Source organism: Mustela lutreola, chromosome 8 (assembly GCF_030435805.1).
Source record: "Mustela lutreola isolate mMusLut2 chromosome 8, mMusLut2.pri, whole genome shotgun sequence".
In the NCBI taxonomy this organism is placed as follows: Eukaryota; Metazoa; Chordata; class Mammalia; order Carnivora; family Mustelidae; genus Mustela; species Mustela lutreola.
This window is the reverse complement of record NC_081297.1, coordinates 100065664-100092292: the sequence shown is the minus strand read 5'-3', so window position 1 is coordinate 100092292 and position 26629 is coordinate 100065664. Positions and strand designations below refer to the sequence as shown.

General features: G+C 34.6%; 1 protein-coding gene across 2 annotated transcripts in view; it reads right to left on the bottom strand.

Annotated features, from left to right (window-relative positions):
- The window catches only part of LEMD3 (LEM domain containing 3), an 81630-nt gene that overhangs the window by 31016 nt on the left and 23985 nt on the right, over nucleotides 1–26629 (bottom strand). For both annotated transcript variants that reach the window (XR_009356797.1, XM_059186237.1), the window contains exons 2-6: nucleotides 21984–22021; nucleotides 18195–18261; nucleotides 15673–15740; nucleotides 248–327; nucleotides 16–161 (exon numbers count right to left, since the gene is read on the bottom strand). Coding sequence is in view for 1 of the 2 variants with exons in the window: in XM_059186237.1 (XP_059042220.1) it covers nucleotides 16–161; nucleotides 248–327; nucleotides 15673–15740; nucleotides 18195–18261; nucleotides 21984–22021 (399 nt within the window). In the remaining variant the exon portion in view is untranslated. The remainder of the gene's footprint in view (nucleotides 1–15; nucleotides 162–247; nucleotides 328–15672; nucleotides 15741–18194; nucleotides 18262–21983; nucleotides 22022–26629) is intronic.

The following is a 26629-nucleotide window of genomic DNA, read 5'->3' as shown; positions in this document are numbered from 1 at the left end:
ATTTCAACAACTTACCCAAGCATAACAACAATAACCTGTGGGTGACAGTAATAAAAGCACGTCGAAAACGACACCAGAAAGACATCTGTGGTCTTGTGGACTGTAAAAACTGCACATGGGTTATATTTGTCAGTTGTTCCTCAGGGCCATAACCAACACACCTAGTTAAAAAATAATTAAGGAGACTTTAGAGTCAAAATCACTTCTTATATTATAAAATGGTCAAAGTGGAAATTAAATCCTTTACCTTATTCCAACATCTTTTCCATTTTCTAAAATCCACTTCAAGGAAATATTAAATATATCTTCATATTCAGGGCCTAAATCCTAATAAGAAAAATGGAGAAAAGAACTAACTATTCTTAATTCACATTCATTTGACTCTATCTGTAAGTTATACTATAAATACTATACTTTTATCTTTATATAACTCTTGAAACTATTACATAACAAAAACATATTAATCATTATAGAAAAACAAAAGGAGGAAAAAAGTCACAATTTCCCCATCTTTCTAAGATAAGCACAGTTACTACTTTGTTATGTTTTCTTTTTGGTTCCTTTACTTTTACAGATTTGGAGGATTTTTTTAAATATAATTTGTCTTTCAAGCATCACTGTGGTAAAAGTGAATTAGCTCTTTTTTAAAATTTTTTATGGAACCCTATTTTTAAATGAACAAATGGCAAACTATTCAGACTTGGCTGTTTCACTGACATTTTCTCAACAAGTGAATTGAAGCAAACATGTCACCTCAAGAAAAATAGCTGACTTTGTTACCAATCATAACATTCAAGCTTTCAAGTGAAAAGTAAAATTTGGAAAAAGCTGCATCCATTACTATGACTTGACAACTTCACAATACTTGAAAACCTTTGCAATAAGACAGGTGTGATATTAAAGAATTAAAGACATCAATCTTGAAATATGTCAATATTGGGAAGATCTGCATAAATAGCAAACCAGTATTTTCCAAATGAACATGCATGAGTTGTTAAAATCTTGCCTAGGTAAAAGACCTATTCTACATGTAAAATCAACAAAGGACTTCAGAGACAGAATGTACAAAAATCACTGATACGGTTTCCAATTGTACACTGTAACCAATCTTGAAGAAACTACCTCTCGGGGTTCTGGTACAGTATCGATGAAGAATACCTACAATTATCTGAAGATTATTAAAATACTTTATTCTGTTTTGACGACATATCTGTATAAGGCTAGATTTTCTTGATGTACTTCAACCAAAACATCACAAAAGATTGAATACAGAAGTAGATATGAAAATCCAGTTGTTTTTTATTAGCCTACATATTAAAGATTTAAAAAGATATGCACAAATGCAAAACAATGCCATTTCTCATTAAATGTATTTTGGAAAAGTTATTTTTCAAAAAATACATTGTTTATGTTAACATGTAATAAGTTCATTATTCTTACTTTAAACAAATAAGTAAATTTAAAATTTTATTAAATTTCTAGTAAGATAAATATATATCTAAATTTATTTATCTATCTCCCACAAACAAAGGCCATTCACAGTCCTCAGGACTGCTAAAGGGTCTTGAAACCATAAAGTTTAAGAACTACTATATATAGGTAGATGATGTATTTTTTAATCAAAAATACTAAAAATAAAAGTGGAATCCCATTTTATATATGTTGTTTATTCCACTTGTTTCTATCACAAAATGAAGTACTGTGTCAATGTCAATAAACATGGAACAACCTACTTTTTTCCAGGAAACTGCGTTTCTAGTTTATGGCTGGTTATTTTATACTTTAATCAACCCCTTACTAATGAATGCTTAGAGTATTACCAATTATTTCAATATATCAAATAATACTGTAATAAATACCCTTAAAAATCTTTCCATTCAACAAATACTTATTGAGGGTCCAATATGTGCCAGGTACTGTTCTAGGACCCAGAGATGTAGCACTAACCAAAACAGTCAAAATTCCATGTGTTCACAGAGCTTATCTTCTATTCAGTATTATATCCTTATGCACTTTAAGCACAAAGAATGAATTTCTAAAAGTAGCAGTTAAGACATCATTTTTAAAAACTCCTTTAAAGGGAGTCTGAGTGGCTCAGTCAATTAAGTGGCCAAATCTTGATTTCAGCTAGGGTCATGATCTCAGGGTTGTGAGATCAAGCCCCATTTTGGGCTCTGCACTGGGAGTGGAGCCTGATTAAGATTCTCTCTCCCTCTGCCCCCCACCCACCCTAAAAAACAAAAACAAAAAAGCCCCACTCCTTAAAAAAAAATAATAATTTTGTACTAGCTATTATATTTTATCAACAGATTAAAGGTTTTCATTTGATCAGAATGATTTACTTCCTAATATGGAACTGGCAAGTTGGTTTTTACTACATCAAATTCGAAAATGTAGAAAGTTTTATGAAGCAAAACTACTATTGCTAGGCATCATTACTTATGTGTAACTACCAACCAGGATGTTTAGATGGTAAAGAGAACTACAGGTGACCTGTTATCTTAAAAAGAGAAAAAAATAAAATGTGGTCTTTCATCATTATTTATGAAAATCAAAAAAACTCATCACCAATAATAAGCATTTAATAATTGACAAACGGTTTATACATGAGATTACTTCAAGGAAATACTATGCATTTAGAAATGATCATGAGAGGGACGCCTACTTTTGGTTCAGGTCATGATCCCAGGGGCCTGGGATCCAGTCCCCCATCAGTTCCTTATTGAGCAAGGAGCCTGCTTCTTCCTCTGCCTGCCCCACCTTGCACTCACTCTCTCTCTCTGATAAATAAATAAAATCTTTAACTGAAAAAGAAAGAAAGAAAGAAAGAAAGAAAGAAAGAAAGAAAGAAAGAACGAACGAACGAGAGCTAAACAGCTATATGCTTAGAAAAGTAAAACAGGGTGCCTGGGTGGCTCAGTTGGTTAAGGGACTGCCTTCAGCTCAGGTCATGATCCTGGAGTCCTGGAATTGAGACCTGCATCAGGCTCCCTGCTCAGCAGGGAGTATGCTTCTCCCTCTGACCCTTCCCCTTTCTCATGCTCTCTCTTTCTCTCATTCTCTCTCAAATAAATAAAATCTTTTTAAAAGGTAAAGCAATATGCCATTTATATGTAACTATAAAAATCTGTACTTACGAATAGTAACTAAAATTTTTTTTTTATGATTTTACTTATTTGAGAGAGAGAGAGAGTAAGCAAGAGAAAGAGCATAGAGGGAGAGGGAGAAGACCCCCCTCTACTGAGCAGGGAACCCAACACAGGGCACTCCATGACTAAAAAAAATTGATTTTTTGTTTAAGCTTTAACATTGCTTTAAAATGTTATGCAATAAAATTATACAAAAATAATTTCAGGCAATTATGGTTTTGTTATAAAAATGCTACCAGAATTCACTTTGTGCATAACAAAAACAGAACACATATTCATCTGCTCTAAAATTCATTTGCTTCCAAAGTCAAGAGAACTTACTTCTGGTTACATTGCAAGGATTAGGATTAGATAAAGCACAAGCGATAGAGGGCTTTGAAAATCCACAAAGCAAGATTAATATGAGTTATCCATGGAGCTGGAAACATTGCACTCTTCTTCGTCATGTATGGGTTTTTTTTTTTTAAGTTTTTATTTTAATTCCAGTTAGTTAGCATACAGTGTAATACTAGTTTCAGGTGTACAGTATAGTGATTCAACTATTCCCTACATCACCCAGTGCTCATCACAAGTGATCTCCATCACCTATTTCACCCATCCCCCCACCTACATGCCCTCTGGTAACCTCCAGTTTGTTCTCTGTAGTTAAGAATCCATTTTTTTGGTTTGCCTCTTTTTCCCCCTGTTTACTTGTTCTGTTTCTTAATTCCACATGAATGAACTCGTGCGGTATTTGTGTTATCTTGTTTAGCACTATACTCTATAGATCCATTGGGTCCTTGCAAGTAGCAAGATTTCATTCTTTTTTAATGCTGAGTAATATTCCATTGTATGCTATTATATATATGCCATATCTTCTTTATCCATTCATCAACTGATGGACACTTGGGCTGCTTCCGAATCTTGGTTATTACAAATTATGTTGCTCTAAACATAGGGGTGTTTGTACCCCTATGAATTAGTGTGTCTATATTCTCCGGGTAAATACGCAGTAGTGAGATAGCTGGATTATAGAGTAGTTCTATTTTTAACTTTTCTGAGAAAACTCCACACTCTTCTCCCCACTGTCTGTACCAGTTTGCATTCCACCTACAGTGCACAAGGGTTCCTTTTTCTCCACATCCTCACCAACATTTGTTGTTTCTTATGTTTTTTTATTTTAGCCATTCTGACAGGTGTGAGGTGATATCTCATTGTAGTTTTGTATTTCTCTGATCATGAGTGATGTTAAACATTATTTCATGTGTCTGTTGGCCATCTGGATGTCTTCTTTGGAGAAAAGTCTGTTCATGTCTTCTGCCCATTTTTTTTTTTTAACATACAAAATTTCCTTTTTTAATGGGATGTAGTTAACCACTATTCTTTTCATAGAGCTGAATTTTATTATTATTCTTTTCATGTCTTTTTTTTTTAATTTTTTATTTTTTATAAACATATACCCCAGGGGTACAGGTCTGTGGATTCTGCCCATTTTTTAATTGGATTATTTGGTTTTGGAGTTTTGAGTCTCTTAAGTTCTTTATATACTTTCGATACTAACCCTGTATCAGTTATGTCGTTTGCGAATATCTTCTCCCATTCTGTAGGCTGCCTTTAGTTTCATTGATTGTTTCCTTCACTGTGCAGAAGCTTTTTTTTTTTATGTAGTCCCAATAGTTTATGCTATGCTCACTACAAGTGCAGCTACCATCTGTCACCATACAATACCACTGCAATACCACCGACTTTATTCCCTAGGCTGTACTCCTCATTCTTATGACTTATTCATTTCAAAACTGTTCTCTATATTTATGGGTCTGTTTCTGCATGTTTGTTCACTGGTTTTTTAGATTCCACATATAAGTGAAATCATTAAGACATGGATATTTTTAAAAAACCAATGAAACATACATATTGTATCTACCTGTGTTTACATATATGCTCTTCAGCTATTACAACAATATGCAAAATATAATGACATTTTTGTATTATTACACAGAACTCTGAAGGCTAGACTATACCTTTAAGTTTCAAATAATGTAAAAACAAATTTCCAAATTTATTAGTTGTGTATTTTAAATACAAAAATTTTAGAAGGCTGAAGGTATTATAAGGAGTCTTACTGTCTTCATTAATTATCCTTAAAAATGTACATAATGGTTCATACTAAAAAGGACACCTACTCTAATAAGATAAGTATGTGGAGGAACATTGAGCTTAAAACTTTTAGTTATAAAATAATAAGGGTAAGAAAAGAGTGTCTGTTGTTATTTTCTCATTTTGTTTTCCTTCCCCACGTTAATACCAGCTAATATCCACTTACTATCTGGAATACAACAGAACCATGGAACATCAATATACAAAATACAAAAAACAACTGGTAATTTATTTAAAACCTCATTAAAAAAATTTATAGAGTACTAAGGTCTGAGACAGACCATTACTTCCACAAATGTTCTACATGGTATACAGAGTTCTACAGTATTATAAAACAGAATTTTTGAAGAAGTAAAAGCAGAATTTTTTTTTCTGGCTATGCTAATTAAATAACTCATGCTAACATTACAGCATGCATAGCAGCTTCCTGATTTTAAGAGTGGGAAAGTATTTTATTATTCATTTTTTTGTAGCTACCTCAAAAGCTGTAAGGTAGGGGTAGGCCAACCTTTTCTGTAAAGAATCAAAGAGTAAAATACTTTAGGCTTTGTACCCATATACATTTCAGGTCTCTGCCACGTATATTCTAAGCTAACTTTAAAAGTGTTGTGAAACCACAGCTAGAAGGCCATGCAAAAACAGGCCCAAGGGCTGTAGTTTGCCAACCTCTGAGTAAGGCATACTTGCATCATACAATGCTCATTTTCTAATCACTGATGATGATGACACTAATTTTTAAAGCAAGTCGATTACAATTATTACTACTTACTTACAGGCAATAGCCCAGTCAACATATTTGCTGACTGCTTCATTTAAATCTTTCTAAATTCAAAGCATATTTCCCCAAATCTTTCACAAATCTATTTTAACATACTATGTGTGAACACACACACACACACACACACACACACACACACACTGAAGATTCCCAGTTCCAAATTTACCTTATTTGTAAAATAATTGGCAAAACATTTATTTTTATTAAAACTCACATGAGGTACTTTGAACTTAAGATTACAGTTTCACAGCATAAAAACAATAACTGTTTCATGTAAAAGAGTCAGCTCATTAAATAACGCTATAAACCCTTAGTAAAAAGGGAAAGAAATGCTGATACAGGGAGAAGTCAAGTAAGAATTAAAAACCTATTGAACAGCTAGCTCACAGAATGGGTAATATTTTGGTAATAATAACTCTGTGGCTTTCCAGTACGGGAATATTCTGTTTAACTGTGACATGACATATGCTATACATGTTACCTTTGAAATTAATTAAAATAAGATACATGAAAATCAATACAATAATAAATATGATTTAATTCTTGATGATTCAGTGATAACATGCTCCTTAAATAAGCAGGCCTGGGATCAGATCATGACTGCACTACTGCCTAGCTATTATGTATAACCTCAAGTGGAGCGAAAAAGTATGTCATCTATACAGATATTATCTACTTTGATCACTTCTTCAGGGTCAATCTCTTGCTCACTCAAAAGACAGAGCTGGTGGTTATGAACCCAGTCCTTCCATTTAAGAGGCAGAACAGTATAGTGAGAAGAAAAAGCACTTTAATTCTATTCCCAGCCTCACCACTTTCTAGCTGGATGATGTGATCATTAAATCCCTCTGAGCTTAAGTTTCTTTTTAACTTGAGTTTGATACCACCTACCTTCCTGGGTCATTGTGACGTCAGAGACACTAAGAAAATCCTAAGATAAATTATACTTGATAAATTATTATTATTTTCTTAAAGATTTAATTTATTTGAGAAAGAGAGAGTAGAGGGAGAGGAGCAGAGGTGGAGGGAGAGGACAAGCTGACTGCACTAAGCACAGAGCTGTACTCCAAGCTTGATCTCACAATCCTGCCATCAAGACCTGAGTTGAAACCAAGAATCGGCTATTCAACAGACTAAGCTACCCAGGGGCTCCAATAAATAGTAATTATTAAGAAACTTATCCATCATTCCATTTCTCAGAACATTTATTTTCCCACAAAGACACATTATTAACAGTGATTAGCATGCCAACCTGGGCCATAAAAGTCTATCCAGCCCCCATAATTTGGCACACTTGCAGCTATCTTCTTTCCTAGTGTTTTCTTCACATATCGTAAACGTACTCATTGTGTTGAAGTTTAAAAAGGTTTGAAAATGAACCACCATTCATTACATCATTTAGTTGGAAAGTTACCATACAAAGCTTCCACTGTTTTAACTTAAAAACAAGTCTATGTCTTTTCATGAAAATTTAATGCTATGTATTTCTTAAATGTTCCACCAGAGGGACCTCTTAACTTTTCACAAATCAAAACAGGCTTTCATTCTCAAAAATTCTGAGTGAAAAAAATGAAAAAAGTACAAGAAAAACACTGGGAGTTCAGAAAAAGAGTGTTTAAATTATTTAAATTAATTGTTATGTTTATTTAAATTTCCTTTGAAAGAGAAAGTAGGAGAAATAAAATAAAAATGGAATGTGAAGTATCAAATTCAAGAAAATAAAGAAAAATTTTATTGAGGTTTACTTATTCATTCATTTTACTCCACCAAACATTTACTCATATTGTGCTTAAAATGCACTTGAAGTTGGGGAACAATTAGCTTACACTCCTATGAGTTCTGTGCTCCCTTTGGCCGATTTACTCCTGAATCCAAGAACTTAATTGTGCTGCTGGAGAAACCATAATACAAATACATGAAATGTGTGACAGATCTCTCTCCAGAAGTGGAGAGCATACAATATATGTATTATGATCATAGTTTTTGACATCAGCTTTGCAGTGAGGTCCTTCCATATTCATGCTAGAACTCGGATAAAATAAAATAAAAACACCAATTTTGTCTAGACTGTGCTAACATGGTCATTCCAAATCAGAAAGTAGGTCGGCAACACATATCCAAAGTATTTACAAAAGCTCATGCTCCTTAACAAGTAGTTTTCTTTCTAGAACTACTTTCCTAAGTAAACAATCAGAAAATCAGAAATACAGGGGTGCCTGAGTGGCTCAGTGGGTTAAAGCCTCTGCTTTTGGCTCAGCAGGGAGCCTGCTTCCCTTCCTCTCTCTCTCTCTGCCTGCCTCTCTGCCTACTTGTGATCTCTGTCGAATAAATAAATAAAATCTTAAAAAAAAAAAAAGAAAAAATCAAATACAATATGCAAAGATTAGAGTGCTTTCATAATACTGACAAACCACAAACCAATAAATGCAATACAATCATGTAAAGAAATATTACCCAATGATAAAAAGAAGTTCAAAAACCTGAACAATGACATGACAAAATGCTTGTGATAATTTTAAGGAAATAATATATAACGTTTGTAGTAAGAAATATTTAGAATTAATAGTGATACTAATTGCAGGGATGAAAACATAAGAAAAGACTAGAGAAAAATTAACCAAAAATGAGTGGTTAACTTCAGGTGGTGAATTTGAAATGCTTTTCTCCTTTTTTTCCCATTAGTTAAATCATGAGCATGAGTTAATGTTACATTGAGAAAAATAAACACTATTAAAAATAGTATTTAAAAGTTTTATCTAGACCTTAAAATTTTATTTATGGGGTAAGATTCCTGTTTAATGCTCTTTTTTTGAAGTGGCAGCCCAAAATACATCATTGGTTGTAACAAGCCATACCAGGTTTCACAGCATTTGAAAATACAAAGTAAATTCACTTAACTAATTAAGACTGAAACTAATCCAAAATCCTTTGTAAAAACTTACATTAGATATTCTATTGAATTTAAGAAAAAAAAAAAGTAAAACCCCATCTAAAACATAAAATAATTCCAAGGAAAAAATATGAAAACCTTTTAAGACTAGAGTTCATTAATCTCAATTTTTTTTTTTTTTTTTTTTTAAAGATTTTATTTATTTATTTGACAGAGAGAAATCACAAGTACACTGAGAGGCAGGCAGAGAGAGAGAGAGAGAGAAGGAAGCAGGCTCCCTGCTGAGCAGAGAGCCCGATGCGGGACTCGATCCCAGGACTCTGAGATCATGACCTGAGCCGAAGGCAGTGGCTTAACCCACTGAGCCACCCAGGCGCCCAATCTCAATTTTTTTAACTCAAGACAGTTTCGTACTCATCTCATGCATGGCTACGTCCAGTAACTCCTCTGCTGGCAATTTTCAGCAGGAATAAAATCTCTCATACCCTTCTGCTGCCTGACACAGATTCTGACTCATCCCAACCCTGCCTCTGTGTCCCTTCTTTTTACCTTATCTTATTGCTGACCCACAGCTTCAACCAAATGGGGGAGGGGGTGGTGGTGCTTAATCATCCTTCCACTGGAAACCTTGCCTCTTCCTCAGCTCTAACCCAACTACGAATCAATCCCTATCCCACTCTAAGCTCTATCCCTTGCCTTTAGTGCTTTAAATAAAGTATTCAGCAGCTCTTAAGAGTCTCAGGTTCTACCGAAATGTAAATTAATACTGTTCCAGGAACTTATGACCAACCGTTAACACATATCTGTGCAATTACCTCTCTAAGATATTTAACTGATTAAAAAAAGAAAGAGAAGAGAAAGCAAGAAGGAAGTACTGCTTAGGATCGGTTTTTCCTACTGCTGGAAGTACAAACACTTTTAACTACTCGTAAGGACTACTTACTTGCTTTGGATTCCCACATGTTATGTCCTCCTTATGGAATATTTTATTCTACGTCCTCTATATACTACTTAATCCAATCCATTCTTTGCTCCCACCCCCACAATCCACTTGGCAATTCTTCCATCCCTAAAACAGAGCCCCATAATCAGAACTCTCTCTACCTAATTTAAGATCTTTTTGGATTCTGATTCTTTAGCTATCGAATCTATCAGCTATTACACTCTGCACAAATTTGTCTGTTATCAGTGTTCTCATCTAGGTCAAAACTGAAAATGAAGAAGAGAACAAGATAGGTTGAGAAGACAAATCCTGTAGCATGTTATTAGAAACCTCTTTCCAGAATGACCCAGATTTAATTAAGGAGCACAGAAAAAGAACCAAAATTTATGGGGAAGTTACTATAACAATCAGACACTGAGCAGTTCAGTTTCCCGACCACTCCAACAAGAATTAATAACAGTCCCACTTTCATGCTAAGAAACAGGTACGGAAAGTGAAAGAACTTTACCAAGACACAAAGCTTTTAAACATCAGTGCCAGAATGTGAATCCACATCTAATCTCAGTTATACTGTTTTAACTTAGTCTTTTGGATATCTACATTAAGTAGATTAAGCTAATCTGAATTAAGTTAAAAACAGTCCACATTTCTCTTTTTTAACAAGCACTTCATGGGAAACTCATCACAACTTTGCTGAAAGCCTTAGAACTATACCAGATTCTAGATTTAAAAAAAAAGAAAGAAAGAGGGAGGCAGTGAAATCAGCAAGACAGAACAGATAGCCCCAGACCATCCTTTCCCCATGGAGACAAAAACTCAGCAACACACAGACCAATTTGCTTTGTAAGAAATCCAGAAACCAGTTAAAAGGCTCCTGCAACCCAAGCAAGTGTGAAAATAGCAGCATGGAAGCCAGAAGGAAAATTGGTAGCCTTCGTTCACCGAAGCCCCATCCAGAAGCACAATGAGGTGCACCGGAAGAAAATTCCCAACTCCTAGCTTATCCTTGAAGAGGGGAAGACTGAAACAGAAGTCTAATGTTCAGATTTTCTGAGGGGTTACCAGAAGGACTGGTTTCTGTCTTGCCTGAATCTAAGAACTGACAGGTAAGTGGACCAGCCTGGGGGTAGAGAACAAAGGCAGTGGTTTGAACTAGTACCTATTCATTCGCCATTGCCCTTCTCCACAGCTCTATGAAGAATGAGTACAAGAAAACCCCAAAGTCTGGCTTCTCCCTGAGGAAAGATAGTGTTGAAGTATGTGTCCAATGTCCCAAGTTCTCAGGGAGCCACCAAAGGGACTGGTTTCTGTATCACCTGTTTCAGAGCACTGAGGAGACCTGACTCAGTCTAAAGGCCTGGGGTTTGCTGAGAATAGAAAAGAGCAGGACAGCTTGCTGCTGCTCCAGAGGACCCACAGTACAACAGACAGACACCAGAGGGAGCAAGAGATTACAAGCTCCTGAAAAAAGAAACCTGCAAAACTTTTTTAGTTGGGAATTTGCACCCACGAAACTAGAGAAGATGGATGCATGCAGAGAAAAGGTTTGAGAGGACCTCAGAATCTCTATCTGAACTCATCGGTGAAGGTCTTCCCCTGCACAAAGGCAGTCTCTAAAGGCTGGAGATATGGCTGTGTCTTCCAATGCGCAGGTCCTGACAAAGTAATAAGGCACATGAAGGAAACAATACCACTGGGCCCAACTAAAGGAACAAAATAAATCTCCAAAAATTGACCCTAAAGGTACTAAGATATATGAACTACCTGACAAAAATTTCAAAAATGTCATAAAGATGTTCAATAAGCCCAGGAAAACAACACATGAATGAAATGAGAATATCAAAAAAGAGAGAAAAACTAAAAACAACTAAACAAATTCTAGAGCTGAAGAATAACTGAACTGAAAAATTCACTAGGTGGGTTCATGGCAGACTTAATCAAGCAGTAGAAAGAATCAAGGCACTCAAAGAGAAGTCATTTGAAACTATCCAGTCAAAGGAACAAAAAGAAAAAACAATGAAGAAGAGTATAGGAAGCTTAGACCAATCTATGCATTATGAAAGTCCCAAAAGGAAGAGAGAGAGAGGAGCAGAAAAAAGCAGAAAACTTTCCAAATCTGGGGAAAGAAATGGACATTCAGATTAAAGAAGCCCAAGACTTTTTTTTTTTTTTTTTTAAGATTTATTTAACACAGAGAGAGAGATCACAAGTAGGCAGAGAGGCAGGGAGAGAGGCGGGGGGAAGGTGGCTCCCTGCTGAACAGAGAGCCAGATGCAAGGCTCGATCCCAGGACCCTGGGATCCTGACCTGAGACAAAAGCAGAGGCTTAACCCACTGAGTCACCCAGGTGCCCCAAAAAGCCCAAGAATTTTTTTTATGGGATATAACAAAAGTAGTATTAAGAGAGAAGTTCACAGTGATAAACAGCTACATTAAGGAAAAAAAAGATCTCAAACAACCTCAAAGAACTAGAAAAAGAATAAACAAAGTCCAAAGTTAGCAGAAGGAAATATTAGAGTAAAAATAAATAAAAGAGAGAATAGAAAAAAATAAGAGTGGGTTTTTTGAGATCAGCAAAACTGAAAAGCCTGGAAAGAAAAAAAGAAAATTCAAAATCAGAAAGAAAAGAGAAGATATTGAGTCTATGTCACAGAAATACAAAGGATCATAAGAGACAACTATGAACAATCAATTGCCAACAAAATGAATAACCTAGAGAAAAAAATAGATAAATTCCTGGAAACATATAACCTACCAAGACTGAATCACAAAGAAACAAACTCTCAACAGACCTATAACTGGTTAGGAGATTCAATCAGTAATCAAAACCTTTCCAACAAGAACCCAGGACTTAATGGCTTCACTGAAGAATTCTACCAAACATCACTAATCCTTCTCAACTTCTTCCAAAAAATTAAGAGAAGGGAACATTTTCACACTCACTTTATGAGGTCAATATTATTCTGATGCCAAAGCCAAACAAAAACACTGTAAGAAATGAAATCCAAATCAATGTCCTTAATGAATCAGGTGCTAAAAATCCTCAACAAAATGCTAGCAAACTGAATTCAAAAGCACATTAAGAGGATCATATACCATGACTAAGTGGGATTTACTCCTGGAATTCAAGGATGGTCCAACATACAAAAAACCAGTAGAAGACCACGCATTGGGGCGCCTGGGTGGCTCAGTGGGTTAAGCCGCTGCCTTTGGCTCAGGTCATGATCCCAGGGTCCTGGGATCGAGCCCCGCATCGGGCTCTCTGCTCAGCAGGGAGCCTGCTTCCTCCTCTCTCTCTGCCTGCCTCTCTGCCTGCTTGTGATCTCTGTCAAATAAATAAATAAAATCTTTAAAAAAAAAAAAAAAAGACCACGCATTAACTGAATGAGGATAAAAATCACACGCTCATCTCAAAAGATGCAGAAAAAGCATCTGACAAAATCAATACCTCTTTATGATTAAAAACACTAAACAAAGTAGGAATAGAAGCAAATTACCTCAATATAATAAAGACCAGATATGAAAAGCTCACAGCTAATATCATTTCAACAATGAAAAACTGGAAGTTTTTCCTTGAAGAATAGGAACAAGGCCAGGATAAGGAAATCCACTGTTGTCATTTCTATTTAATACATAATACTGGAAATCCCAGCTACAGCAATTAGGTAAGGTAAGGAAATAAAAGGTAATCAAATTGGAAAGAAAACAGAAAAATTATCTGTTTAGAGATTACATATTATATACTACAGATTACACATACACACAGAGACACATACTCTTGCTCACTCTCTCTCTCACACACAAAACTGTTAGAATAAGCAAACTGAGCAAAGTTTCCTGGATAAATAAATAAGCATACAAAAAGAGTTGCGCATTTATACACTAAAAATGAACAATCAGGAACAGAAATTAAGAAAATCCCATTTATAACAACATCAAAAGAATATTTATAAATGAATTTACTAAGGAGGTAAAGACTTGTACACAGAAAACCACAACACACTGCTAAAAGAAATTCAAGACACAAATAAATGGAAAGACATCCCATGCTTATGGATTTAAAGACTTAATATTGTTAAAAAGTCCATGCTACCCAAAGTGCTCTACAGATTCAATGCAATCCTCATCAAAATTCCAACTGCATTTTCTCAGAAATAGAAAAATCAATCCTAAAATTTATATAGAGTCACACAGGATTAGCCAAATAGCCAAAACAATTTCGGGCAAAAACAAAGATGGAGGCCTCACATTTCCTGACTTCAAAGCATATTACAAAGCTACAGTAATCAGAACAGTATGGTACTGCCATTGACAGACATACAGACCAATGATAGAAAATAAAGAAATTAACTCACACATAGTGTAGTTGATTGATCTTCAGCAAGGGTGCTAAGAACACAAATGGGAAAAGGACTATCTCTTTGAAAAATGGTGCTGAGACAACTGGATTTCCTAATGCAAATGAATGAAACGGGACCCTTATCTTACACTACAAAAATCAACTCAACAAATTAAAGACTTAAACTAAAGACATTAAAAGATAAAACTCCTTGAAGAAAAGCTTTATAACATTGGTCTTGGCAATGATTTTTGGGTTACAACACAAAGCACAGGCAACACCACCAACAACAGACAAGACAAATGACATCAAACTAAACAGCTTCTACAAACAAAGAATCAACAGAGTGAAACGACAACCTAGGGAATGAAAGAAAATATTTGCAAGCCACATCCAAAATAAAGAAGGGACTTCTACAACTCAATAACAAAATCAAATAACCTGATTAAAAAATAGGTAAAGTATCTGAATAAACATTTCCCCAAAGACAAACAAATGTCTGATAGGCATTAGAAAAAATGCTCAACATCACTAATCACCAGGGAAGTGCAAACGAAACCGCAGTGACATATTCCTTATACTGGTGAGGATGGCCATCATTAAAAAACAAAACAAAAAAAACAGGTGTTTTTGAGGACGTGGAGAAAAAGGGACCTTTGGAAACTGTCAGTGGGAATGTAAAACAGTATAACCACTACGAAAACCAGCATGGAAGTTCCTCAAAAAATTAAAATGAAACTATCATATGCAATTCCACTTCTAGGTATTTACCCAAAAGAACTGAAAACGTGATCTAAAGGACACCTGCACTCCATGTTCACTGCAGCATTATTCATGATCAAGAAGTGGAAACAACAAAAACCTCTCTCTATAGATCAATGGGTAAAGAAAATGTGGGGGTGTGGGGAGGGGTGTGTGTGCACGCGCACGCGCGTGTAATATTACTCAGCCATAAAAAAAAATTCCTGCGCATCTTAACACTTAACACTCGTCCACCTTAAAACTATGTACCCTTCCTTTTATATAGTAATTCCTAAAAGATTACATACAGTAGTTTAGAAAATTCATCTGCGAATTCTCTTAGTACCCTGAGATGACATTAATCTGGAGCAGAAGATTTAAAATAAATGACAATGGTTAGATGCTTACTTTCTTTCTAACATGCTACTTACCAATCTCAATTTCAAACAAACAGTTGTTTGTATGTACCTGTTTGTACCCTGTCCAAATTAATTTTATGAGAGAATATTCTAAAACAAACTAAAACAAAACACGTTCAGTAATTCTGCTTTCTCTTTCTGTTCACATTACACCAAACAACACGCCCAAGTTTGTAACAGTACAATTAAAGAAATCAAATGGTACTTTTGTACAAGTTGTAATAATTTATATAAACTTAAAGAATATAGCTATTAAAATTCCAATTGTACTGCTTACTTTTAAATATGCAGCTGCCTCTTGGACAGAAAGTGTTCTCTGACTAGAACTGCCACATTCATGATCTCCTGGAAAGATTAGCATATTATTAATTTTGAAACAGTACCATGTGAAAGAGAAGAAAACAAACATGATTAATCAAAATATTTTCAAATTACAAAATTAAAGGTCATATTTTATCATCAATAAAGAAAGAAGATAAATACTATTTAATTTCCTATAAAAAAAAATCCAGTAGGTAATATAAACAAACAATTATCTTTACATAAACCACAATCTTTAAATGCACTTCTAACCAGTCCAGGTAGGAACACGTCTTCTTCTATTTTCAACTAAATCATTGGCCAGAATAGGAATCATGTCACACTGATGCCTTTCCACAGATCTTGGCACACAGAAGGTTCCCCAGAGATTTACTGTTTTTCAAGAGAGGAAATTCATCTTGGTAACTTATACATCTATTACGAAAGCTAATAGTTCAAGGATTCAAATACGTTTGAATTAAAATGTACATTCTGTGTATAAAGATAGCACTATGCCTATCTTTAGCAAGGTATGTGCATGCCTTAAAAATTATTATAACACAGATCAACAGGGAAATAAGATAGAAACTTCTTCCTATGATCTGGTTTCTACAAAGAAATGCAGTACATACAAAACCACATTTTCCCCTTCTCACAACTATTTATAAAAGACTCCAAAGCCTTTTCTTTCAGGTTGATCTGTGGTTATTAGAAATCAATTTCCTTATACCGAACTTCAATTATAAGTTCCTTCTGCCCTGTTTCTCTTCAAATGGTTTTTTTTTTTAAATTTTTTTAACATGAAAGTATGATAGTTCAAGTAAAGTCCTTGATAAATTTTCCTACTATAAAAGTAGCCATATTCCTATTATCAGCCTTGTGCAGTCAGATTTTAATGGTCATAGTCATAAAAAAGGAAGAAATACCTATTAAATAAACAAGTAAAAGTCTTCAAACTTTATGATGCATCCTCCAAGATTCAGTTTCCACAGATCTACCACAGGGGTTGGCAAACCATGGCCTATAGCCAAATCTGCCCTACTGCTGTTTTTTTTATAAATGGGGTTTTATTGGAACACAGCCATACTCATTCATTTACCTATTATCTATGGCTGCTTTCATGCTATCATGGCAGAATTCAGTAACTCTTACAGAAACAACTCTGAACAGAAAGCCCAAAAAACTTAATATCTGGCCCCTTCACAGAAAAAAGTTTGCTGACCCCTGCCCTAGAGGAAGAAGTGTGTACCTTTAAAAGTACCCCAGAGTATGCCAATCAAGTACACTACATAAAACAATGCCATAGAGGCGCCTGGGTGGCTCAGTGGGTTAAGGCTCTGCCTTTGGCTCAGGTCATGATCCCAGGGTCCTGGGATCAAGACCTCATCGTGCTCTCTGCTCAGCAGGGAGCCTGCTTCCTCCTCTCTCTCTCTGCCTGCCTCTCTGCCTACTTCTGGTCTCTGTCAAATAAATAAATAAAATCTTAAAAAACAAACAAACAAAAAAACACGCCATAGAGACAGCTGTAGAAGCCTGTGATAGCCAACATTTGGTATTCCCAGCCAGAGCATATACTTAACCTATTTCTGCATACCACAGCACAACAAATAAATGTCATGAGCTTGCAGTAAATGAATACGATAATAAATCAGTTAATGTAAAAAAGGCTTTTAGTGATATACAAAGAATTATGAGCATAAAAAAACTGACCAGAGTTAAGGATCCATGCCCCCCTCAAAAAAAAAAAAAAAAAAAAAAACACAAAGGCTGATATGAGGATGGGGAACTAAAAGGATCTCAAATGCATCCATTCGACTAAAAAACTTCCATATCTACCTTCTACCAGTGATCTTATTTCTACAAAAGGATCTGCTACATACGAAAGTTTAGAAAACCATACTTTTTTTTCTGTAGCTTCTTTAACAAAAAGATAATACAAATCTCTTCTTTTAGATTATATGTGAAATAAGAATAACTAAAAAAAGCTAAGGTAATAAGCAGGTAAGCTGCTACTACAGCTTATAGATGTTAAAAGACTTACTAAGAGCAGAATATGAAGAAAATGCAAAGAATCTGTAGAAAAAAATTCTAGAATATATTTATTTTATCCCAGGAAATGATACCTTATCAATCAGCAAAGGAAAATCTGCACTTTTACATTTAATCTAGGGTTTCAGGTAATTTACTGCTTATCCAATTTAACTGATATGTAAGCTTTCAAAATTTGTTATTACTATTAATGCAATAAAGAAATTTGATTGACTTTAGAATTATATAATATATATTTCATCTAATACATATGGGCAGGCAGGAAAAAGGCCTTAATTAAATATATCTATAAAATAAAAACTACTCCATATAAGTAACAAAAACATCTAAAGAGAAAATCCACAAAGATAACACAAGACTTGGGAAAACTATTTCTACTGATATAGCATGCTATATATATAAATTAATTTTCAAAACACTTTTAGACATTATAAATATTAAAACAATTACCTGCAAGCTGTGCCAATCGATCATGAAGCTTATATAAAGTGTTCATCAGAAGATTTTTCTTACTTTCCTAAAAGTAAAAGGAATTATAAAATACATAATTCAAAAACATGTACCAAATTATTTTATTTTAAAAAAACAGTAAATAATTTATAATCATAGAAGCTACATAATCCAAAGACAAATTCACATTTAAAGAATGGCTACCATATTTAAAAAAAAAACAAAAAAAAAACCAGGGCGCCTGGGTGGCTCAGTGGGTTAAAGCCTCTGCTTTTGGCTCAGGGCATGATCCCAGGGTCCTGGGATCAAGCCCCTCATTGGCTTTCTGCTCAGCAGGGAACCTGTTTCCTCCTCTCTCTCTGCCTGCCTCTCTGCCTACTTGTGATCTCTGTCTGTCAAATAAATAAATAAAATCTTAAAAAAAAAAAAGGGTATTAAAAAAATAAAAAACATTGGAATCTAAATCATCACTCTAAACACTTTATTTTCTTGAGGACTGACAGAGAAATTGGCATAAGGTTAATGCTAAAAAAGGTCTATGTACAACAAACTCCCCCAAACACCAAAGCAAAGCTCCCAATCCTCCTTTATATGATACAAACTTATATATATTGTTCTTATGAGATTTCAAGGCTGCCCTTCATGTTTTGCCTTAATCTGATTCAGCCACACAGTAAGGGAATCCGTATTGACACTTTGATCATCAACCTCTCCTAGCTCCCCAAAAGTGGTCCTGTATAAATTTACGAACCACTAAAGCAAAGTAAACATTTAATGAGTATCTAGTAATAGGAGTTAAGAACTCTTCTCAGCAAAGCAAGAGGCCCAGTAAAAAGATGGTTCCTGCTCTCAAGGGCAAAAAACATACTTAAGTGCTAAAGCTGCAAACAAAGCATAATATAAATACAGAAGAGAGAGGGAAGGGAAGATCCATTTATGGAAGAGAGAATATTTGAGTTGGGCTTCACAGAGAGAACAGAATTGACTAGCATTCTAGGCAGAAGAAACAGTATGATGAGCAAAGGCATAAAGGAACTGGTTATGTTTCTTACATAACCAGCCGCCTATTTTGATTCAGCACGCTACTGGAAAATAGTTTGGGATCGACTGCTACAAACAAGACAAAGAGTTTGACTTCATTCTAAAAACTCTGGAGGAGGAAAATAAAACAAACTTGTGCATCAGGAATAGTACTCTGAACATATGAAAGAAAACCAGAGAGGAGACCATTGCAATGTCTAAGCGCCCGCCAAGTAGCGGAAGGCAATGAGACACTCAGCGTTTTTTCTCCCTCAACTCTTTCAAGCAGATTCTGAATTAAGCCAAACCTTATCTTCTTCTAAGTTTAAAAATCCCAATTGTTAAGCATCAGACATCAAAAAGTAACTGCTTGGGCTGAAAGTCAGGATTCTGAAAGCTATGCATTTGTGATATATGAAACCACAAATCATTGTTAATAAAGATGTTCAATATAATAAGATGAGAAAGAGTTCTAATGATAGTACAGCTTGTGGACTCGATATATAAAACCAAGATAAATCTGATTAAGCTTTGGAATTAAAGTAGCCAAGAGTTTTGAAGTTTATTTCCTCCCTTATCTGGAAAAGGGGCCAATTTCCTTTTCTTTCATATGTCCTGATCACACACATTCTCACTCCTCCCCTTTCAAAAACAAAACTAAATCCAAAAATTTTGACACCTGTGCTCTGTAATTACATCTCTAATGAACACCAGAGGCCTGGAAATAAACTTTATCTTTTGATTCACAGATATTAACACTGGACTAGATAAGTAGAAAAAAATAACAAAATCTAATCAAATGTAATTGAATCCCATAAGACAATAAACATATTGTTAAATTCTCACATAGAGAATTTAAGCACCCAAAAAGCTAAACTATAATTTTTCAAAAATTATTTTTCTAACGGCAAGTGATTCAAAATGACCATCTTTATATTACAAGGGTCCCAAGTGCATGATCAACTAAATTATGATCTAAATAGTTTTTATGTAGTATGTTATTAATGTGATCAATTTTGAGGAAGAAAAAGAAAAGCTTTGGTTCAGTTACCTTTAGCACCAATATGTTAAACTAGAAATAAATCTGAAAAACATGTAAGTTAAATTTAAAAGTTACATCCTTATAGAAAACTTATATTGGCTTATAGTTTCATTACAGTCATTTTCTATTCTGACTGCTTTTCCAATTGTGTCCTAAAATTCAGCTTAAAAGGTATCTCATGCTGGCCTTCATAATCACCCTGAAAACCAGTTTAAAGATCTACAAATAAATCCATACTTAAAGTAAGCTTTCAAGTAACGCTTTATTAAACAAAAATGATTTTATACTGTAATTTGAAATAGCTACCTTTCAGCTATTATTTTGGTAAGGTCCAGATCTTCTTTTTAATAAGCCATACCATTCTCTGAAGCAAAGTTCTCATTCTTGGGTGGATAAAAATCAAACTATAGGGCAATTTTCCCAAATTCTCTCATATGTTGTCACCTTTAAATAGTTCCTCCTAGGGGCGCCTGGGTGGCTCAGTGGGTTAAGGCCTCTGCCTTCGGCTCAGGTCATGATCCCAGGACCCTGGGATCGAGCCCCGCATCGGGCTGTCTGCTCCGCGGAGAGCCTGCTTCCTCCTCTCTCTCTCTGCCTGCCTCTCTGCCTACTTATGATCTCTATCTGTCAAATAAATAAATAAAAATCTTTAAAAAAAAAAAAAATAGTTCCTCCTATTCTCAGCCAATTTTCTCAAGGAAATTTTCAACTGTTTGTATTAAGTCTCTCATTAAATGATAATAATGGATTTTCAACACTTAGCATGGTGCCTGGCACAGAACAAGCACTTAATATAAGTGAAGCATCATTATCTACATTACAATTATTACTATTATTTAGAGGTTCAGACCTTCAGTTTCTCCCATGGGGAAAATTATATAAAAGAAAATAAGGTCTTGTATTTCCAATATACAATGAGTATAATGTATGGATTTAAATGATGATGCCAACTGTAACTTTATATTTAATATCAAACTGATAAAATCAACCTTTTTTAAAACAAGTATCATCACAATAGAATATTACTAAACATAAACATAGTCAATACAAAATTCCACTCTAACAATCTAAAGTAATATTCTATGGATTTGATTACACATTATTACATATCCTTTAAGCACAACAAATAATGTTTTATATACAGGTCTATACTACTGTCAATTCCTACAGTAAATTAATAACTAATTGTGCACTATAATATAAGCTCAAATACCCTAACCTTTGAAGTGCCTTTAATGATGGTAAGTGAAAAATATTTTCAGGTGAGTAAAACTTAGGTTAAAATTAGTATTACAGATCCTTTAAATTAAAAGAAAAGGAATTATAAAGAGGTAGCCCAAGAATCATGTTTCTTTCTAAATCCTCTGCCTTCCTGATGGTTGAATAGGCATGCCTATGAACAAAAGATCCAGAGAGACAAGGTGGGGCAAAGAGAACAAAAATTGTCAAGAATATCCAGCAACTTAAACAGGCATACCTCTAAAGGTTAAGACCTGATCCCCAGATAACATACCAATACCATTTCACTTGGCAGTTGACTTTTACCTTAAGGTGATAAATAATTCAGCTCTTAGGAGAAAATCCATTTCAGATTTAATTATATTATCATTAAAGAATACTCAGTTTAAGAGAACTCTTAAATTAGCATTTTTTAGTTGACAGTCATCCTAATACTTTTATCATATAAAACATGAGATAAAATATCAGTATTATGATCTTCTACTTACTTGTATTTTTCCAAATGTTCCATCAAATGGGTTCTTTACTATCAAGGAAAGAAAAAAAGAGAACTATTAGCATCATTTGAGAAAGAGAATGAGAATCCCCCTAAACAAGCCCTCTGAAATGCCAGCACGTACTCTGCTAAAACTGAATTTAACACACAAACAAAATGTAAACAAACTGATGATAATAAAAGTCAGGGAAGTAATTTTTGAGACTTACTGTATTCACCCATTCTTACTTTGAACATGTGATTTTCTCTATAATAACTGAGAGCAGTGCTCTGGTGTGTATGAATATCTGGGTTCAAGTCCCAGGTCCATCACTCACTAGTAAGCAACATGACCATGAACTAACATCTACTACTAAGCTACCCTAAGTTGTAGTTCCTTCTCCTATAAAGAAAGGACGTAACAATGATACCTACCTCATAGAGCTGTTGTAACGATTAAATGAGATAAACCATATAAAATACTTGCCTTAGTGTCAAGCACTTAATACATGTTACCTATTACCGTTACTGACCACATTGCTTCTACCAAACTCGTTTTCTCAAAATACAGACTGAAAGCAGTTACTACTTAAGGAAATCTACAAGATGCTTTTTAAAACTAAATTCTTTCAAAATACTTCTAATGATTTAAAAAAAACTTCCTACTCACTGCTAACATCTGGAAAATTGGCAAGAAATAAGAAATAAATATAGATCAAAGTAGCTAAGAACTGTCTCGGGATTAAATAATTTTGTATTGCCACTATATATTATAAAAAGGATTTAACACGTTCCATCTAACTCCCCTGTACCCAACTCCTCTAAAAAAGATACAAACAAGGGGCGCCTGGGTGGCTGAGGTTAAAGTCTCTGCCTTCTGCTCAGGTCATGATCCCAGGGTCCTGGGATCAAGCCCCACATCGGGCTCTCTGCTCTGCCGAGCGCCTGCTTCCTTCTTTCTCTCTGCCTGCCTCCCTGCCTAGTTGTGATCTCTCTCTCTCTATCAAATAAATAAATAAAATCTTAAAAAAAAAAAAAAAGATACAAACAAGTTTACAGCTAAACGTGTAGTATCTCTCATGGTTATTATTTAGAATCTCCTCCTTATCAGCTATTTGAAAATTAATGCAAAAATATTCAGACCTTTCAGATACCTGGATATCTACAATCCAGGTCACAACTAAGACTAACTGAGCCTACAAAGTAGTTCACGCTGACCAGGTTTCTTTTCTGAGGTTCTTTTCTATTTTTATTGAGAAAACAGGAAGTCCCATAGGAACCAGGAACTGCCTGATTCTAAGAAAGTTTCATTTGAGAAACCAGTTTAACAAGGTACAAAAAAGAGCAAGGAAAAATGTATCCTGAGATCATCTAAAGGGATTTTGCTAATGGATTTTTAGGCATTTTTCTAGAGTAACAGGGTTTTAATGCTGGAAAAGAAAAATTTTTGAATGATAGAAGATCAAAAGTACTCAGTAGGGGACTAGGAAGAAGAAAAAATATAGTTTAAAGATTAAATAAAATGTTATGAATCATAATAGGCTTATACTAAAAAGATACTTTTTAATAACATTAATTTTTATTAATGTAAAATTGAACAATTTAAAATAAAGCTATATTAAGTATAATATATTACAGAAAATGGCTTGATAATCTATTTAAAATAAACTGGTCATACAATACCAGAACAACAAGGATTTTATTTGCCTTTTATAAGAGTAACTCCAAAAAATATTAAAACATGCAATTCTAAAAAACAGGTTTTAATGTTTATGAAGAAAGGCCACAATAGCCTTATTTTTTTGACCGTATACAAAATCATTTTTTGTCAAGAATATTAAATGGAAAACTAACTCTTCAAGTATCTCTATGAAAGTATTACCATCGATTGTGGATGTTCTCCCACTAGAATGTCCCACTGTGAATTTCTCACTACAGGGACCATGTGTCATGCATATTTGTGTGCTGGAAGCCAAGCACAGCACTATACATAGAATTAGTGCTCAAAAAGTTCTTCTGGCTGTGCTATCTAGGTTAAATCCCACTGCTTTATTCTACCTTGCATATTAATACTGCAGAAGGCTGCGAAAGGTAAGCTCCAAGCAACTTGCGGTGGGGGGTGAAGGGGACAGGATAACAAAGAAAGCTATAGAGAAGAACAAATATTCTGCTGAAAGAATTGCTCTGCCCTTTATATCCTGCTAGATGTCTGCCTCTTGTCTAACGGGATGAGATACCTGATAGTGTATCTTAAAAACCAGTACACACCTTATGTCAAAAAAATTTTTCCCCAATTTCCTATGACAACCACCAGTATTTCACAGCATAACCAGCTATAAAAATCACAAAAAATAAAAGGGCACTCATTAAAAAGGACATAATGAAACATGTATGATGAATAGCAAAATTAAAAGGACTTTATCACGAATTACAAAATATTTGAATACATCAAAATGCACAGTGTAGATTCATGGCAATACTGGGAAAATAACTAATTTCATTGTGGGGAATGTACCTAAGCACTTGTCTTCAAAGTCTTTTGTTCATAGTATTACAGTTTTTTCCTTGATTAGTTTCCTCACTGAGCACTGCACTTTTTCTTTTTACACTAAAATATCTTCCTTAAGAGAGATAACAGTTCATAAATACTAGGATGTATATTTGTAAATAAGCTTCATATTATGTTGTGACAGACTTTTATGGTGTTGTTTGTTCTTGGCATACTGTGACATATCTGCTGATAGACATTCCAAAATTTATGGGAAATACGGGTTCAAAACTCTGCACCACTGTATAGACCATGATGAGGGATAACTAAGATTTAGAAACATAAAAATGGGACTACTGGGTCAATGGAGAAATCAAACTAAACTGTCAAACCAAACTGTCAACCAGTTATTTATCTTTTATGGCAAAATTACCGTGTAATCAAAATGCTTGCTGTAAAGATGCTTATAGCAAAACTACCTAGAACCACAACTGTCACCTATTAAATTAACAGACCTACTAAGTTAACAAGTAGCCTTGAGATTAAGTTTTATAAAGGAAACTCCATCTAAAAATAGCAAGTCTAAAAAAAACAAAAGCCCTCATTTATAAAACCAGCATCTTTTTCCTAAGATTTTTTCTTATTTTTAAGTAATCTCTACACCCAGCAAGGGGCTTTAAACTCACGATCCTGAGATCAAGAGTCTTGTGCTCAACCAACTGAGCCAGCCATGCATCCTTAATAACAGCATCTTTATACATCTAACTTTTCTTCCCCCAAATCACTTCAGTATTTCTAACACCACATGTTAGTAACTTTTATTTTGTCCAAATTGCCTGTAATATTTAATGAAAACCACCCCTAGTGAAAATATACCCCCCCAATCCACCCCCACCACCAAGTTGGCATTTATAGAGAAGAAACCATATTCCAAAAGCATCCCGCAGCAAAAAAAGTGCCACCTCATTTACAAGCTTCTTTTCTAGGCATGGACCTAAGAGTAAATTATAGTTCTTATCCCTTACCCTAAAGCAATGATAACACCACACTGATACTACAAACTTTCCTCTTCTGTCCCCAATCAGCACAACCTTGAAGCCACTGCAGCCTTAGTGCTGTCCCTCCTTCATATCCTACACCGCCAACAGCTTCTCTTAACTGTTTCTTTTTTTTCCTCAAATCCTTCTGGTTTCACCATTTCTCCTTCAATTTTTTTGTTCAGATTATTTCAAACCGCAAATACGCCAAACTTTTCTTTGTAAATGTCCTTAATATTTTGACTTCTCCTCCCTTTAAACTACCCTAATGACTATAAAAATCAAGTTCCTAAAAATGTTTCCTTAATTATACTACTACATCCCTCAAAATCGTCAAATGATTTCCCATCAGATTTTGTTTCAAGAAAGTAATTCTAACTTTGTGATACTCTCCTATGTACTCAGACACACTGCTGACATTCCTTCTCCAAACCTCTCTTTCACATCAATTCAAAAAATGTTATAGTTTTACTGATTCTTTGTTAACTTTTTTCATTTTCTTACACTGAGATCCAATTCATTAACCATTACAAATGCCCAGATAAAAAGGAAAAAATTAAGTGTATCAACCTATAAACGTATTCACAAATATATGTCTAATGTTGATCAAATAAATTGCTATTTTCCTGAGAAAGGCTCCATTTTGGTCACTCAATGGCAGTAAAAAGAAAAGCCTGTGTGTGCCCAAAGTTCACAATTCAAAAAGAAAAACGTTTTCATTTAATAATTACTTATTGAGTACTTTGTGCTAGGCATTGGAAATGTGACAATAAATTTTAAAAATCCCTACCCTCAAGGAGCTTATGTTAGAAGAGACAATGTACAAATACATTTTAAAAATATATGGAAGGCAAATGGTTCTCAGCACTTTGGAGGCAAAACAACAGGAAAGGAGCTTGGTGCGAGGGAGGAAAGCAGTATTAAATAAGATGGTCAAAGAAGGCCATACTAAGAAGACTGCACTTGAAGAGAAACCTGAAGGAACACAGGTGACAAGCCTTATGGATAACCTGAAAGATGTTTACAGACCGAAAGAACAAGTATACAGGCTTTGAAGTGATAGCATGCTTGCCATATTATTCCCAGAAATGTAACAGAGTGGGGAGGGCAAACAGCAAAAAATGCAGTCAAACC